This window comes from Vipera ursinii, assembly GCF_947247035.1.
Source record: "Vipera ursinii genome assembly, chromosome: 3".
NCBI lineage: Eukaryota > Metazoa > Chordata > Lepidosauria > Squamata > Viperidae > Vipera > Vipera ursinii.
This window is the reverse complement of record NC_139516.1, coordinates 31311413-31330541: the sequence shown is the minus strand read 5'-3', so window position 1 is coordinate 31330541 and position 19129 is coordinate 31311413. Positions and strand designations below refer to the sequence as shown.

The following is a 19129-nucleotide window of genomic DNA, read 5'->3' as shown; positions in this document are numbered from 1 at the left end:
TACCACTGCAGCCACGCCCACCCAATGGGCCACACCCACCCAGCCCCCAACGATACATAAGTGGGTTTTGGGTTGCAGTTTCAGCACTCTGTCTCTAAAAGGTTCGCCATCACTGACCTAACCACTCATTAAAGCAGTCCCAATGGGAGCTGAAAACAATTTCCCCCTTTTCTTCAATGTTGAATATTTCTTCTATAGGATTGATCAGATATCCTGAGTTTCTTCCTCAATCAAATAGTGATTAAAAGCACAGCAGTTATAAGTCCCTGAGACAATAAATGCATTTTTAAAAGTTTGGTTTCTTTCCCCTTCTTTTATTTCCCATTGCTTTTCTCATCCAGGACATCAAAGAGGCATAGTGCAAGATTATGGAGAAAGTTGCACTTGTAGTAGACAATGGCAGCAGTTTCTGTCGATCAGGCTTTGCAGGTGAAGAAAAACCAAGAATTGTGATGAAAACTGCATCTCTTCCTCCTATCTATCATCCTGACTGTTCTCTCAGTGGTGAAAAATTGCAAACTCAGCCACTAAAGCATGGTATTATACTAGATTGGCAAGCCATGGAGAATTTATGGAGCCATCTCTTTTATTGTGGGTTGCAAGTTTCCACTGAGGACCATCCAATATTGACAAGTGATTCCCCTTCCTGTCCGACCACAAACAGAGAGAAGATGGCAGAGGTATTTTTTGAAGGGTTTAGTGTCCCAGCTTTGTATGTGGCCAATACAGGGTTCCTCTCACTCTGTTACTGTGGTAGAATTACTGGACTGGCTATAGAAGCTGGGGCAGGGATTTCCCATGTTACTCCAATATGTGCTGGGCAAACATGTATGGAAGGTATCTATCGACTGGATGTGGCTGGAAATGATCTCTGCAAATACATGCATAACTTGCTGCTAAACAGCTCAAACAATGTATATCTTCTTAGCACCTTGAACAAAAAGATGGTAACACAACTTAAGAAAAACTACTGCTATGTGTCTATGGACTACAAAAGGGATCTCCAAGAGAAAACTTGCCATGAACCTGTGAGCATTGAGACCCCTGATGGGCACTTGTTAACTATAGACAAAGAACGCTTTTGCTGCCCAGAACCATTGTTCAAGCCCCATCTGCTCAACCAGAGCTCTCCAGGACTTCATCATTTGGTCTTCCAAAGTCTGCAGAAGGTTCCGGATAAGTTCAAAGGAGACATCATTAATAATGTTGTGCTGTCAGGAGGTTCTTCATTGTTTCCTGGTTTTCCAGAGAGGATGTGCTTGGAACTGAATGCTTTATTTCATGGTAGAGAGTATTTTATTAAAATTCTGGCTTCCCCAAAAAGAAGTACAGCAGTTTGGCTTGGGGGTTCCTTGGCAGCCTCACTCAGCTCTTTCCAAAGCTTGTGGATGAGAAAACAAGACTATCAAGAGCACGGAGCAGCATATGTGCACAAGAAATTTAAGTAGGTTAAGATATGTTTCAATGACATTCAGATGACTATCACCCTAGTCATTAAAATAGAGCTATATAACAAGACATTAATGGGGAAGAGAATAAGAACACAGTTGCTCTCTATTTGTGACTGTATTTTCTATCCAACCAAAATTCTAAATATTAATATGAGCAGAGAGAAATCCATGGACAAAATAACTTCTATGCTGTCAATATTCAGAGAAGTATAATTTATGGCAATATTATTGTGTTAATATATTATGCAGTCAAGGTAGAGCCATATCTTTTCATAACTGTTTTCTGAAGGTTGAAAAAGAAGTATCCAGCAAAAAACAAACGATTAACCCCAAAGCTACCTGAATATATTACTCTTTCATAATGGCAAGGAAATTCCTTAAAGAAGAAAACTCTTAGCTATCTTGATACTTGAATGGAGGCTCCTCCGATACAAAACAGTGTAAATATAAAATATTAAATATATAAACTTATAGCACATTCTCATTATTTCAAGAAAAAAAATCAATACAATTATGTGAAATCACACATTGGTATAGAACTAATGTAAATTAACATAGGATATAGATTTAGCTTCATTTAAATATTTTTATTATATGCTAGTTTAAGTTCCAGAGCAGCAATATTCGGCTACTGCAATCCAGATATATTGGATTACAATTCTCACAATATGTAGCTACGCTTAGGCCACTGAGTTTGAAGAACAATGTTTTAGTCTTTAGTCTTTCTGATTCATTCTATTTACAGTATATTCCAAAATTTGCTTTTCAGAATAACGGGATATTCTCGTACAGGTAGTCCTTAATCAGGTCAAACAAATGTTTATCCTACTCAAATAGGAAGGACATTACTCAGATATGACTTTTGCGTCGTGCCTATCTTATAGAGGAATTTCATCAGAAGAAACATCAAAAATCTGTTATTCTTTCCTTTCCAATATATTCTGAGACTATCTGAAACAGATTATTGGGTTTGGAATTGTTTTATCTTCCATTTGAGTTGATCTGTGATCCAGAGAATTAGGAGGAATGTTAAACATTTCAGATAATCAAAACAGATAATCTTCCATCAAAGTTTGAATATATATCATTGTCATTTTTGGAGTAGAATACGACGTTATTTAATTGGTCTTTTAAAGCAGGCCCTCCAATAGCCTTTTCAATTCCCAGAAGCTCCTCTGATAGACAGCTTCTGAACTTACTATATGCTATTTTGGGGTTTGGGGGGATGGAGCTGGCTTTGGTTTAAAAAGAAAAATAGATACTTTTAAATGTTGCCGTCTGAACCCTTAAAATGCTTAGGCAAATAGAAACCTAGAAAATTGAGTTCTTGGCCCCTTTGGAAACATAACCTTCAGCTTGCTGTGTAAAACCTAGTGTGATTCATTACCAACAAATGCAATGTACGTAATTATGAACATTTTTCCTACCCCATTTACCAAATAAAACTGGTATTGGCATGGAGAAAAAGAGAGAGATTTCATATTCTACAATTTTCTTTGTTCTTTTTTCATTATGATTGGTTTCTCTTTTTGTGGTAAAGGACTGTATCTGGACTTTGAATTGTGTGTCAGTGTCTGCAGCACAATATATGGCAAGGCCCAAGAAAAAAAATGTGTAGGACCAAAGCCTAAAACTGATTTAATTTAAATAAAATCAGTATAACTGATAACTGTCCATGTAATTGCTATTCATTTATGTAACAATTTCATTTTTCCATTATATTATAAATTATGACCCAGTAGCAACATTTAGAGGAAATATGGAATTTATACCAAAAAGTTTGGAAACCATATAGAGCTCTGAATTCATAGGTGGTACATTCCTGTTCCAGGTTCATCTGAAAGATCAAATTTATGGCAAGCTAACATTCAATAACTCTCCATTTGGATTCCACAACTATACAGTATGTGTTATTGTTGTCTTATTGAACCCATGTTATTTTTTTCATTGAATAGAAACTATCTGGAATCCACACATTTATCCTTTTCTATCAGTAGTAACCCTCTACAACTCAGTATTCTGAAAGCCATTCTCTTTCTTCTGCTGTCCAATTCATGTTTTCTGAAATAAGCCTATACCTTAGTAGTTGTACTTAGAAGTAAAAAAAAAAGGAACCTGGGCCTTAGGTGTATGAGAGCAATTTAAAATAGAAAATTGATCCATTTTATATACTTATAAAAATTTGGATATTCTAAATGACCCAAAGGTGCTTAGCTAATTGCCTCTGTGAAGCTTTGTCCCAGGTTGGAATAAATTAAACTATTTTTTCCCTTAATTGATCTCTGGAATACACATTCCCATGAGCACAATAAAGGCTTGGAATGTCCATTACATTGCACCAAGTATATTCAAAAGTAGGTAAAGGAAGCTAATTAAAGCCATCCATAAGAATAATATTGGAAAGAAACTCACACTTACCAATTTGGTTTTATCCATAGCTGATAAGACAGCCGTGTTGAGTTGCTCCAGAGCAGACAAAACATGTCTGTATTCTCCAAGATGTTCTGAGAAATAATCTGCAGCAGAAAGGAAGAAAATGCTTTTGTTACTGTACTCTGCCACACAACCACCCATTCCATTTTTTAGTCCTTCTCAAAATATTTTAAATACAACCTACAATTTTCCTACTCCATCCTCCCAGCTCAGGAAAATTCGGCACTTTCAGGGAACACCTTGAGGCAATCACTACAATACTGAATTAAGCCAATAGCTGAGCAATGAGAAATGACAGCCAAGGTTGCTTCTTGCTGACTTTATTTCCCTCTTGTGAGATTTTTCCCAAGGTCCCATGAATTAACAAACAACCCCTCTCTCATCATGAAAAAAGAAGCAAGAAGTTTTCAGCATAGCACAAATTTAGCACACTCTATGAAGTATGTTTGCTAGTACTACAGCTTCTTTTTTTTTAAGCTGGGCTGAGTGAAACACAGCTAGGAGGCAAACAGTCTGTAGTCCATCCTGTGAGAAAGCAGAATCTGACTAACACAGGGTGAACCTTGTTAGAATAAAAGCTTCATCAGGAATTAAAGCACCAAGGGGGAAAAATATCTGGTTTTCACAGCATGGTAAGAGGGAGAGTGTTTCAGATTTTGCAGGGTATTAAACCGGTTGGCTGTCAATAGTTTACAACCGGCAGAGCCTGTATAATAAAATGGCCATGCAGAAAGGCTCATTAATTCAAAAACAGCACGCCATTTTATCCTCATGGTTTTAAAGCAATATGACCACAACTGAGCCCCAAATCTCTATGGTTAAGCCAGACATTTGTTAAGTGAGTTTTGCCCTATTTTACGACCTTCCTTGCCACAGTTGTTAAGTGAATTACTGCAGTTGCTAAGTTAATAATATAGTTGTTAAGTGAATCTGGCTTCCCCATTGACTTTGCTTGTCAGAAGATCACAAAAGGTGATAACACGATCCTGTCATGAATAGGAACCAGTTGTCAAGCATCTGAATTTTGATCACTGACCATGAGGATGCTGCAAAGGTCATAAGTGTGAAAAATGATCATAACTCACTTTTTCCCATATCGTTGTAACTTCAAACAGTCACTAAATAAACTGTTGTAAGTAGAGGACTACCTGTATTGCGTACCTGGGCATTTTATGGCCCACAGACCACATCCTTCAGCTATCCCTCTCTGGCCCACAAGGTTGGCATAGGTGTTGGCAGGGGGTGGGATGCTGGGGGCAGGGCCATGGCAGCAGCCCTCCATAACAATCCCAGTTTCTCACATGGCTCCTTGGGAAGATTAATGCCTACCCTTATTATTTTTTATCTGTTAGATAATAGATAATGTTCCATTATCATATAATCTGTGTTTCAAGATCACAATCAATTTCTGTGGCATTAGAGAATAGTACAGGGCAAGTTCATAAATATGGCACTTTTTGAATGTGTCACAACTGAAACTCCTAAAATAATTTTGGCCAATGTGTTGGAAGTTTTGGCAGAAATGGTCCAAGCACATCTCTAGGGCACCATACTGGAGGAAAGAACAAGCTTTTTGTCCAATGCAGAGAAGAGAAATAGATTGCATTTAAGAAGGGGCAAAAAATCCCACCCCCAGATATATTAAGGAAAGGTGGGAAGTATATACTCCACAGCAAGAGTACCTATTGAGTACTTACCACACAACTTCTCCGTCTCTAAATTGCTGTAGAAACACACAGAAAAAAGAAAATATTTTTATGAGATGATTAATAAGAGCTTGAGGGAAACAGTTTATAAAAGAAGGAAAATGGAAACTGACAATTAAGGTTGCTGACTTATCTTCATTTCAAGATTATAGAAACAGCATTATCTGAGGTCTTACAAAATATGTCATATGGTAGGCTTCAGTATTTTTCTGTTTAACTCTATAACATTTTGCAATATATAATTTTAAACATCAGTCTTATGGAGGTATTATTCAGACAATGTATCTTGCAATTACTATAGCGTACTATAAAATAGGGTAAGTCTGAATGGGCCCTGGGGAAGCCCTGAAATTATGGCACCTCTGACTCAACATTGTCTCTGCCAATTAGAGTTGTGGTCTAGTGTTCAGAGAATAGAACAGTCAGGGGAACACATGGGCAGAGGTCCTGCTTCTAGAAGGGAGGTGGACACTTAAAAATGTATGTGTGTGTGTGTGTGTGTGTGTGTGTGTGTGTGTGTGTGTGTGTGTGAGAGAGAGAGAGAGAGAGAGAGAGAGAGAGAGAGAGAGAGAGAGAGAGAGAGAGAGGAGGAGGAGGAGGAGGAGGAGGAGGAGGAGGAGGAGGAGGAGGAGGAGGAGGAGGAGGAGGAGCATCTGCAAGTATAGCTTGGCACACAGACTTTAGGCCATCATGCTCTCCATCACCAGATCCTTCTATTTCTGTGTAAATAAGATGGGATCAGTAGACAGAGGGGAGATAGGAAGGAAGCAGAACAAATGAGACTGATTGTCATGTTGAAATTCCCTTTTCTAAACACATAGGACAGTTTTTTCTTAGCCTTCTCATGATAGGGAAACTGCCTGTAAAACACATGCTCTGTTAAAGTACTTCTCCTATGAACCTTGCTTAATAACAATAAGAACAACAACAACAAAAATAATGTTGGAAGGGACCTTGGAGGTCATCTAGTCCAACCCCCTGATCAAACAGGAAACCTTATACCATTTCAGGCAAATGGCTGTCCAGTCTCTTCTTAAAAACTTCCCGTGTTGGAGCCTTCACAGCTTCTGGAGGCAGGTTGTTCCACTGGTTAATTGTTATAACAGTCAGGTAGTTTCTCCTTTGTTCTAGGTTGCTTCTCTCTTTGGTTAGTTTCCATCCATTGTTTCTTGTCCTGTTTTGGGAAATAGCTTGACTCGCTCTTCTTTGTGGCAGCCCCTGAGATATTGGAACACTGCTATCATGTCCCCCCTCATCCTTCTCTTCATTAAACTACACATACCCAATTCCAGCAACCTTTTCTTATATGTTTTAGCCTCCAGTCCCCTAATCATCTTTGTTGCTCTTCTCTGTACTCTTTCTAAAATCTCAACATCTTTTTTACATTGTTGTGACCAAAACTGGATGCAGTATTCCAGGTGTGGCCTTACCAAGGCATTGTAAAGTGGTATTAGTACTTCACTGTGTTGGCTTTTTTGGCAGCTGCAGCACACTGCTGGCTCATATTTAAGTGATTGTCCACTAGGACTCCGAGATACCCTCTCACAGTTGCTACTATTGAGCAAGGTACCACCTATACTATACCTGTGCATTTGGTTTTTCTTGCCTAAATGTAGAACCTTGAGGAAATATTTACTCAAAAGAAAGCCCATTGAGTTCTCTGAGATGGGTTTTTTTTGGGAGGCTAGATAAGTAAATAGAGGACTCCGTACAGTACTCTCTTTTTCTCATTCTGCATACTGTTTCACAGAGTATGGGTTAGGCCACATTGGCCACATTGTAAGTTTCCATCAGTGTCACATTTGGCTTTCTGTTACAGTAATAACTCTGTGCCGTCTGTTTCACTGAAAATAGACACTTCTCATAGACCAATATTTTAAAAAAAATAGTGAGAAAGAATATTAAAGAAGAATTATATTTCAGTGCAAAAACAATCACAAGCATCAGAGGAGCCAAGATGGTGACTACTTCTGGCTCAACCCAACAACCTCCAAATACATTCAAGGACAAGAAGAGAAGAACCCACATCAGCACCTGCAATGTTACTGGAACATACCCTGAAATCTAACAAGGCAAAAAAGCAACCATAGAGGAACTAAAAATGTGAGCAATGGATCTACACCCCCAGGAACCCTTTTACCACCAAAGACTATAATAGTGCAGCACCCATTTACTTCCTCAGCTCTTCAAAGACTCTGCCCAAATCATCCATGGAACAGTGAGAGAACCTCCTGGAACAAACTCCTGGTGTCCCCCTACCCCACAAATAACAACTGTATCACTAATCCTTCCAAGGAGGCTTGCCTTCTGCCTGCAGAAAGATTAATTTTTGTATTACAATAATTAAATGAAATTGTACCCCAGTTAGACAGCCTCCAGCAAGCCTTGGGTCTACAAATCCCCCAAAGCAATCTGGGAATTAATATGACAGCAGAAGTCAGCCACGTTAACCCTCCATGAGCCAATGTCTCCAGGTATCTGGAGGTATTTAATTTAAGTAACCACTGTTCTATGCTTCAAAATTGTGCCCTAATGTACAGTCTTTATATGATATACCACTGAAAATAGACTAATCGCAGGCCATCTAATACCGAGTTACCTGACAGTAAGCTCCCTTGAACACTGTTGTTATTGCTAAGGAGGATCAGTTCAATTGTGCTGTTATGCTTAGTTTGATTAATGCATCAGAACATGGAAAACCACTAGGATTAAGGAAATTAGCTGCTTTAAAGCAGGTAGTGGTAGACAGAGATGGAAGTGGGATCTACTAATTAATCAGTTTCTGGGTGGCTTTTCGTGTATGGCAACCTTTGTCTTCTGAATACACTATTTTTTTAAACCTTAGATGCTAAACTTTCAGGATTTATGATACCATATTAATAAAAGCATTTAAGGTTTTTGAAGGCTTCTTTGCAGCTAAATATCTGTAAGTGTGTGAATGACCACACTGCCTAAAAACATATTGCTTCCTGTTTCCACAAGGAAACCAACTGTATTTTGTACTTACTGAACCCTTTTAATCTTCTGAATTTGTAACAAACATTAACTAATTAATAATTAAAATGCTGAATAATTTATTGCTAAGGCAAACCTCAAGAAAACCAAGCTGCTGTAAAACGGAACGCTGACTGCATAGTTTGCAGAACAGAACTATTATGCTTTAATTGTTCTTTGAGTAATACATTACAGTAGTATATTGCTTTTGCAAAGTGCTTTATGGTGTATTAATTCTATTCAGCCAAATTGTCCATGAGCAACTTTAGGAGCAAGTACAAAAAGAATGTAATGGCACTAGTCATTTTCAAGTTGTTTTGCCAACATCAAATTGTTCTTCTTTTAACCTCTTGAAGGCATGGCAGTATACAATGAGATAATGGTACTAATCATCATTATGATGCTGATGGTAATTTAGCATTCATACAAAATAGCGGTCAAAACTCTTCAAGAAAATTTTATTGTATTGTTTATGCAACTTAATAAAGATGTTCTTTGTTTTTATTCTTGCATTTCCAATGAAAGGCTATAAGACTGAATGATGTTGAATGGATAAGATCACTGTCAGCTGGGGTAAGGTGTGATTTGTAGGATTAGCAGCAATATCTTTACCCCCTACTATCTGTCCCTATAGGGCACCTACCCTGGAATCCAGAACTGAGGAGGCAAGCAAAAATAACATCCACAACATCACTCCACAACAGAGGGTCCCCTCCTGAGCCCTATGTTGTATACCTTCTTTTTCCTGCTTTGGTTTGGCACAACTTCTCATGCAGATAAATGGTCTTTTAAGCTGAGGTTTGCAGAAATACTTTTTAGTGATAAATTTGGAACATTTTCAAAAGAAAATTAATAATACTTTCATTACATGTTCCAGTAGATGCATTTATCTTTGTATGCTACAGAGATAATCAGAACAAGAGAGCAGGATTAAGAAATTCAGTTAGTTTACTTTGTGATTTGTACATCAAATTAGTAACACTTGGATCTTTGTTGCCTTGATTTCATTTATCTCCCATGCTTCCTCTAGAGAACCAAAGAAGGTATAATTGTTTCTCCCTGCACTTTACCTTCTCACTCAGCATAGGATAATGAGAAACTACACTGTAAATAATCTCAAAAAGTAGTTACCACAGTGCAGAACCATCTTGTTCATGAATTACTAGGGTGTCTGTGGCTAACTACAAAATATATATTTACCAACAAATTGCCCAAAAGGCAGAAATCTAATTACTGGGCAACTGGACACATTTCTGAAAGAAAACATTGTTTAAATGAATGCTTATAAAGCATAAGTGAACCTTACAGATTCTTATAAATAAAAATGATGCTAGAAGCTGATATTTTGCTCTGCAGAATGCCATCTTCTTATATATTTATTTTTTTAATTAAAATCACTTAAAAATTAAGTCAGGTGAGAAAATGTGGTATATATTAATGATGCACCCAAAGGGCTTTCAATGAGAGCTTGGGATTTTTCCTGAGGATCTAATGGGCAGTTCAGCTGAGGCATTAGTTACTACCTGGAATGGTAAATGGTATGAGGCCTTTGTTCATGTTGCCCAGGTATGTGTGTGGATCGGGAGGGGGGCACCATTTTATGATGGTTACTTTCCTTTCTACAGTGCTGGTTTCAGTTGGTGTTGGTTGAGGGGTAGGTACCTCCCTAGGCCCCTCCTCTATGGGTGCTGCATCATTCTACTCTGTCTCCCCAAATTTTCAACATCTACAATAAATCATTGGATGAAGTTATCTTCTAGTTTGATGATACCCAATTATATATTCCTATTGTTGTTCTGTTCCAGCCTACAACCAGCCCTGTTTGAATGTCAGGGACAACCCCTTTTTATAGTCAACAGGCTGGAAAAACCCAACCAAATTTATTTACAAAGAAATCAAAAGTTCAAACAAGAGTTAAACCAAAAGTTCAAACAAGAGTTAAACAGGAATAACAGACCAGGTCTCTAGCAGAATATCTTCAAATGGTTGCCTTCAGCAACCAGTACCTCCCACACCTTCCCCTTTTATCAGTAGTCCCAAGTTGTGGCTTCTCATTGCCTTCTCCTCCTCTCACCGAGTTGCCTCATGGCCTTTCTCTGTTCTACTCTGCTGTAATGCCTCCTGCTCCTAGCATTTCTGAATAGATCCAGCTGTGAATCATCTATGTCCAATGCCTCGTGCTCACACGGCTGAGTCTGATGAGGAACATGATGGGAGGGGCCAGGCTGAGAGTCCTGCAGTGCATCAGAGCCTCCCTCTGACACCAAAGGCTCTCCCCCTCCTCCTCCTCCTCTTCAGAATCATCAGACTCAGCTGCCAGTATCACAGGCTGACGCTGAATCACAACACTTGTGGGCTGGCCAAGTTAGACCAGTGCCTGGAACCTGTGTGACTTTGGATGGGAAGGAACTGTCTCCAGCTCAATCCTAACAAAACTGAATGGCTGTTGCTCCCTCTCCTAGATTGAAGGGCCCTTAGACAGTCAGTTGTGCCCTGATTTCATGGCTTAACAATTGCAATGCATTTAAGATGGCCAGCCTTTGAACCTTTAACTTGTCCAGAATGCAGTGGCAGAAGCAGTAATGGGCATACCATAACTGCGATGCTCATGTTACATCTCTGTTTTGCAAGGTGCACTGGTTGCCAGTTTCTTGGTATGATTACTTACATGGCATTTGTCTGGGTTATTTGAGGGATACCCTATTTCCTTTAGAATCTGCCCGGGTAATTTAAACCTGTGGGTTGTTGGCACATTCTGGGTCCCTTTGATCAAATGTTATGTATTAGAACCCTGGAAGCATGCCATTCCTATAGCAGCACCTCCCCTCTCCATGTTGTGACTCAGGGCCAGCCTGTGGGCCCGACAGCCGGGTCCGATGTATCGGAGGACTCAGATGTGGGGGAGGAGGGAAACGAACCGGCTGATGATGATTTGGAGACTTTGCAGAGTCCTCAGCCGGGAACCTCTTCTCAGCTGTGTGAGCCCGAGAGTGCGGAGGATGATGACCCACAGCTGGCCCTGTTCAAGGACGCCCGACGCAGGAGGCAGACGAGCAGGGACAAACAAAGGAAGGCTATGGGACTCCTCGGGAGGAGGCACAGGGAGACCACGCCCTGAGCTCTCTATAAAAGAAGTGTTTGGGGAGGGGCTAGTTGCTGAAAGCAACTTTTTCTTTGAGAAGTCAAGCTCTTGTATTTTTGTAACAGTGTAATTAAAACTTGGCAGAAGCCTTTTGATCTTGGACGCTTTCCAGACTCTTCCTTTGATTAGGGGTGCGAGAAGAGGGCTGGTTCAGAACACTCCAATAATATTTCACCTGACGATTAGATGGTCACCATCCTGCTGTTTAGAATAGCCTTTGAAAGCCTGGCTCTTCACCCAGTTCTTTGGCAAGGAGGGTGAAATCCCTATGCTTTCTTGTCTGGTGTGTTGATCTTATCATCAGTTATTATTTAAAACTGGTTATTATTGCATTCTCATCGTTTCAGTTATGGGGGCCACTCAAAATCATTGGGATTTCATCAGCGCAAAAATTGGAGGAGGAGGAGGAGGAGGAGGAGGAGGAGGAGGAGGAGGAGGAGGAGGAGGAGGAGAGAAGGAAAGAAACTCTGCCTACAAACATTGGTGGCCCTGGTATCATGTTTCAATATTGAGTAGAACTAAAGACTGTCTCTTTGGCTCTAGTCTGATGCAATGACTGCTAAAGCATTCAGATTTTTCAGGTGCTCAAGGGCATGTTTTCTAGGACATGCTTTAACAACAAATAGAATCAGAAGTATATTCTGGGGGCAGTTTCAGAATATAAATTGGCATATTTTTCTACTTGATAAAATCTATTTACTTATTCAATCAGCAATCATCACTGTGGGATTAAAGCAAAGATGGAAGGTGTGTGTCTCTGCAGGGGCGTGAATGGAAGGAAATATTATGAATAGGCAGTCTAAAATATTTATCTTCCCAGATGTCAGCCTTTCCCCCAAAGGATTGAAAACACACCGGAAAGTATGAGATTCAGCCTTTCCATAATAATCTAAGTGTCACAATTTACTCTTTGCGTCCCATTGTTTAGCCAAAGTTCTTGCTATGTCACAAAACAAATCAGCAGTTGGTATTTCTTGAAAGCCAATCTAGAGAAAATGAAACCAGCATGCCATTTTTCTTATTTTTCATTCATATTACAAATGTCATACTAATGAAGATCTCATTGCACCAAAACTATGAATTAATATTAACATTAAAATGTAGTCTATTTGGAGATTCTGCTCTTATTTATTTATGTATTTCTCAAATTTATATAGTCACCCATCTTACCAGATGTGAGTTTGGCTGGTGTACAACAAACAAATAAAACAACAGTCTAACAATCATTATAAAAACAATAAAATATGGGTAATCATTATTAAAAATTAAAATATTGTTTAAAAAATTAGAATATTGTATAAAGACTACAAATTGAGAGAGTAAATATAAGGAAGCCATCTTAAAATATCATCAGTTCCCTGGCCTGGTGACATAACCAGGTCTCGAGGGACTTCCTGAACGTTAACAGGGATGGAGTTAACTTTTTGGGGGGAGAGGGTGTCAAGAGCCAAGAAAATTAACTATTTTTTAGATTACCTTGCTTGTTTGGGGCCTAGCAAGGTAATCTAAAAAATAGTTAACAAGCATTTGTCATATAACTCCCCTTGCTTCTCTACTAACAAAGTGAGAGAGATCCTGTGGCTTAGAGGTGAAAACAACTGCCTAATGTGTAATCAGCCCAGGTTCGAATCTTGTAAGGGTATGGCTGACTGATGAAAACTAATAAGTTTGAAATGCATATCAGTCTCCCTTAATTCTTTGTTAGCAATTTAAAATTTACACAAATATGAGCTGTCACCGGTGTGACTACTGCCTGTTCGATGGCCTTCAAGATAGGCTGAAAACAGGAAATAAAGATTTGCCCCATGTTTGGGGCCTAGCAAGGTAATCTAAATAGTTAACATTTGACACATATCTCCCCTTGCAGAAGCTAACAAAGTGAGAGAGATCCTGTGGCTCAAGAGGTAAAAACACTGCCTAATGTGCAATCAGCCCAGGTTCGAATCTCAGAAGGGTATGGCTGACTGATGAAAACTAATAAGTTAGAAATGCACAAATATATATGGATCCTTGGTTTTTCGGGTTTTTCCCCGCATAGAACTAAAGGTGTAGGCGCAACGTTTCGACGGAATCCCATCCGTCATCATCAGGCTTTAGCTTCCTTCTTCTGGGAGAAGCATGTGGCTGTTTGTTCCTCTTTTTTAAACTGCCAGAGGGGGTGTGTTCTGTGGAGGTGTGCTCTGATTGGGTAGGGGACCAAGTGTGTTCTGATTGGGTGGGAGTGTGTTTTGAATGGTGGGTGTGTTCTGATTGGGTGGGGGGGTGTTTTGAGTGGATGGGCTGGTCTCAGCTGCCAGCTCCAGACCTGAGCTGGTGAGTTGTGCTGCTTTTGTTCGGCTTCGTGTTTGTGGTGGTGCCATGTTTTTATAGTGGGTGTCAGTTTGCTTATTGTGTGGTTTGGAGGGGTTTAAAGTGGCTGATGTTGCAGCTGTAGTTAGGTTTCTGTTTTGTGGTTGTGTGTCTTTATCGTTGTGGGTTCGGATTTGCTTTTTGAATGGTTGTGTGGTGGTGATGTCATGTGATGTTATCATGAGTTTGGGTCTGGTATCATTCTTGGTGGTTGGGCCTCGTCTGTCAATCAAGGCGGGTTTCCAAATGGCTGGTAGACGAGAGGTATCATCTCGTTTATTCGTGCTGTGGGGGTGTTTTTCTATCTCAATGGCTTCTCTGATTATTCTGTTGTTAAAATGTTCAATTTTGGCGATAGTTTTGGTTTTTTTAAAATCAATTTCATGTCCTGTGGCTTCAAAGTGTTGGACCAGGGATGAAGTTTGTTCTCCCTTTCTGAGTGAGTTTTTGTGCTCTTCAATGCGTGCACTTATTCTTCTGTTGGTCTGTCCAATGTATGTGGTGGGGCAGGTGGTGCATGGGATTTCGTATACTCCTTGGTTTTCTAACCCAATTATGTCCTTGGGGTTTCTTAGGATGGTGGATATTTTTCTGTCTGTGTAGAATGCTGTTTTGATGTTGTGTTTTTGGAGGACCTTGCTGATTCTGTCTGTGGTCCCTTTTAAGTATGGGAGGAGGGCTTTGCCATTTTCTTGTTCTCTGTCTTGGGTTTTTGTGGGTGTCTCTCTTCGGATTAAGTTGGTAATCGTGTTTCTTTTGAATCCATTGGCTGTTAGTACATTAGTGAGAGTGTGTAGTTCGGTTTTTAGGTGTTGTTCGTCAGCTAGGTGTTTTGTTCTGGAGATGAGTGTCTTGGCTACGGAGTTGATCTGTGCTGGGTGGTGGTGTGAGAGTGCGTTCAGATAGCGGTTTGTGTGTGTTTTTTTATGGTAGATAGTGTGTCCTAGGGAGCCGTTGGATTTCTTGTAGACTAAGACATCAAGGAAGGGGAGTTGATTGTTAGCTTCTGTTTCCATGGTGAATTGTATTTTGGGGTGTAGGCTATTGAGGTGTATGAGGAAGTCATCCAGTTTTTCTTTGCCGTGTGGCCAGATTACGAAGGTGTCATCTACGTATCTGAGCCAGAGTTTGGGTTTGTGGTTGGATTTTTCTAGAGCGAGGGTTTCAAAGTGTTCCATGTAGAGGTTTGCGATGACAGGTGAGAGGGGTGATCCCATGGGTGCTCCTTCCATTTGTTTGTATCTTTGTCCATTGTAGATGAAGTATGTGTTAGATAGGCAGTGGTTGGTCAGATCTAGGATGTGTTTTGGGGGGTTGTATTTATTTAGGATAGCTGTCAAGGCTTCTTTGATAGGCACTTGGGTGAAGAGGGATACAACATCGAAGCTCACAAGTAGGTCACAGGGCTGTAAGTTTAGTTTACTTATGATCTCTATGAATTGGAATGAGTTTTGTACGTGTGAGGTGATGGAATTTGCATAAGGCTGTAGTTGTTTGGCAAGAAATTTGGCTAGATTTTGTAGAGGTGAGCCTATGGAGCTGACTATGGGTCTGAGTGGGGTTCCTTCTTTGTGTATCTTGGGCAGACCATAGAGCTTAGGACATCTGGATGATTTTTCTCTGGGAATGATTGTTTTCTGGATCTCTTCACTGATGGGGTGGCTTTTATTTTTTGATTTTGTGGTTTTTTCCAGGTAGGTGGTGGGATCTGTCTTGAGGAGTTTGTATGTGGAGTCTTGGAGTAGGTTGGATAATTTGGTATGGTAGTCAGATGAGTTCATTACCACCGTGGCGTTGCCTTTGTCTGCTGGCAGAATGATTATGCTGGTGTCATTTTTTAGGTTAAGTAGTGCTGTCTGTTCCTTTCTGGGTAAGTTGCTTTTGGGTGGTTTGCTGGTGCAGAGGATGTTGGTAACTTCGAGTCTGATTTTGTTGGCGTCATCAGGGTTAATTTTGGTCAGGCTGGATTCGACTCCGCATATAATGGTTTCCGTGGGAATGTGTTTGGGAGCGACTGCAAAATTAAATCCTTTAGACAGGACGTTGGTTTCGGCTTTGGTGAGAATCCTATCTGAGATGTTGTGCACAGTTTGTTTCATGTGTTGCTGTGGGAGAGGAGGGGTTTGTTTCTGGCATTCCTTTAGTCACGAAGCCGAACAAAAGCAGCACAACTCACCAGCTCAGGTCTGGAGCTGGCAGCTGAGACCAGCCCATCCACTCAGAACACCCCCCCACCCAATCAGAACACACCCACCATTCAAAACACACTCCCACCCAATCAGAACACACTTGGTCCCCTACCCAATCAGAGCACACCTCCACAGAACACACCCCCTCTGGCAGTTTAAAAAAGAGGAACAAACAGCCACATGCTTCTCCCAGAAGAAGGAAGCTAAAGCCTGATGATGACGGATGGGATTCCGTCGAAACGTTGCGCCTACACCTTTAGTTCTACGCGGGGAAAAACCCGAAAAACCAAGGATCCACATACAGGCACCCGCAAAAACCTCAGAAAACAAATATCTTACCTCTACGGGGAGGAAATCTACCAACTAACCAAGACCTACGAAAAACTCAAAGTACGAAGAGCTTCCATTCTGTGTGACCTCACATTCCTACACAACTGCCAAGATCAAAATTTAATCCCCACATCCTTCCAATTGAAATTCCACTCCAACTCTGCAGCCATCAAACGCATCCTGATAAGAACAGAACTGGCCCTAATCAGAAACGAACTCCACACAAAAAGATTCCTCCTGGACCGAATCAACAGAGACCTCCTCACACTTCACCTCAAACTCAGCAACAAGATCCACCCCACACTTTGGGACAAATTCAAACAAATCGCCGTCTGGAGAGCTGAAACAGAGACTGCCTACAAAACAGACGCACACACCAATAAACTCCGAAGACTAAAGGAACGCCAGAAACAAACCCCTCCTCTCCCACAGCAACACATGAAACAAACTGTGCACAACATCTCAGATAGGATTCTCACCAAAGCCGAAACCAACATCCTGTCTAAAGGATTTAATTTTGCAGTCGCTCCCAAACACATTCCCACGGAAACCATTATATGCGGAGTCGAATCCAGCCTGACCAAAATTAACCCTGATGACGCCAACAAAATCAGACTCGAAGTTACCAACATCCTCTGCACCAGCAAACCACCCAAAAGCAACTTACCCAGAAAGGAACAGACAGCACTACTTAACCTAAAAAATGACACCAGCATAATCATTCTGCCAGCAGACAAAGGCAACGCCACGGTGGTAATGAACTCATCTGACTACCATACCAAATTATCCAACCTACTCCGAGACTCCACATACAAACTCCTCAAGACAGATCCCACCACCTACCTGGAAAAAACCACAAAATCAAAAATAAAAGCGACCCCCATCAGTGAAGAGATCCAGAAAACAATCATTCCCAGAGAAAAATCATCCAGATGTCCTAAGCTCTATGGTCTGCCCAAGATACACAAAGAAGGAACCCCACTCAGACCCATAGTCAGCTCCATAGGCTCACCTCTACAAAATCTAGCCAAATTTCTTGCCAAACAACTACAGCCTTATGCAAATTCCATCACCTCACACGTACAAAACTCATTCCAATTCATAGAGATCATAAGTAAACTAAACTTACAGCCCTGTGACCTACTTGTGAGCTTCGATGTTGTATCCCTCTTCACCCAAGTGCCTATCAAAGAAGCCTTGACAGCTATCCTAAATAAATACAACCCCCCAAAACACATCCTAGATCTGACCAACCACTGCCTATCTAACACATACTTCATCTACAATGGACAAAGATACAAACAAATGGAAGGAGCACCCATGGGATCACCCCTCTCACCTGTCATCGCAAACCTCTACATGGAACACTTTGAAACCCTCGCTCTAGAAAAATCCAACCACAAACCCAAACTCTGGCTCAGATACGTAGATGACACCTTCGTAATCTGGCCACACGGCAAAGAAAAACTGGATGACTTCCTCATACACCTCAATAGCCTACACCCCAAAATACAATTCACCATGGAAACAGAAGCTAACAATCAACTCCCCTTCCTTGATGTCTTAGTCTACAAGAAATCCAACGGCTCCCTAGGACACACTATCTACCATAAAAAAACACACACAAACCGCTATCTGAACGCACTCTCACACCACCACCCAGCACAGATCAACTCCGTAGCCAAGACACTCATCTCCAGAACAAAACACCTAGCTGACGAACAACACCTAAAAACCGAACTACACACTCTCACTAATGTACTAACAGCCAATGGATTCAAAAGAAACACGATTACCAACTTAATCCGAAGAGAGACACCCACAAAAACCCAAGACAGAGAACAAGAAAATGGCAAAGCCCTCCTCCCATACTTAAAAGGGACCACAGACAGAATCAGCAAGGTCCTCCAAAAACACAACATCAAAACAGCATTCTACACAGACAGAAAAATATCCACCATCCTAAGAAACCCCAAGGACATAATTGGGTTAGAAAACCAAGGAGTATACGAAATCCCATGCACCACCTGCCCCACCACATACATTGGACAGACCAACAGAAGAATAAGTGCACGCATTGAAGAGCACAAAAACTCACTCAGAAAGGGAGAACAAACTTCATCCCTGGTCCAACACTTTGAAGCCACAGGACATGAAATTGATTTTAAAAAAACCAAAACTATCGCCAAAATTGAACATTTTAACAACAGAATAATCAGAGAAGCCATTGAGATAGAAAAACACCCCCACAGCACGAATAAACGAGATGATACCTCTCGTCTACCAGCCATTTGGAAACCCGCCTTGATTGACAGACGAGGCCCAACCACCAAGAATGATACCAGACCCAAACTCATGATAACATCACATGACATCACCACCACACAACCATTCAAAAAGCAAATCCGAACCCACAACGATAAAGACACACAACCACAAAACAGAAACCTAACTACAGCTGCAACATCAGCCACTTTAAACCCCTCCAAACCACACAATAAGCAAACTGACACCCACTATAAAAACATGGCACCA

At 40.7% G+C, this 19129-nt stretch overlaps 2 protein-coding genes across 2 annotated transcripts in view; one reads left to right on the top strand and one right to left on the bottom strand.

The window, feature by feature from the left end:
- Window positions 1-19129, bottom strand: part of NECAB3 (N-terminal EF-hand calcium binding protein 3) — a gene marked incomplete at both ends in the record, with an annotated part of 113918 nt that overhangs the window by 32794 nt on the left and 61995 nt on the right. Inside the window, 2 exons of the mRNA XM_083358247.1 lie at window positions 3870-3967; window positions 5582-5607. Of these exons, the coding sequence (XP_083214373.1) occupies window positions 3870-3967; window positions 5582-5607 (124 nt within the window). The remainder of the gene's footprint in view (window positions 1-3869; window positions 3968-5581; window positions 5608-19129) is intronic.
- Window positions 369-1448, top strand: ACTL10 (actin like 10; the record flags this gene model as incomplete). Its single annotated transcript, XM_083357658.1, has 1 exon — window positions 369-1448. The coding sequence occupies one exon, from the start codon at window positions 369-371 to the stop codon at window positions 1446-1448; it is 1080 nt and encodes a 359-aa protein (XP_083213784.1).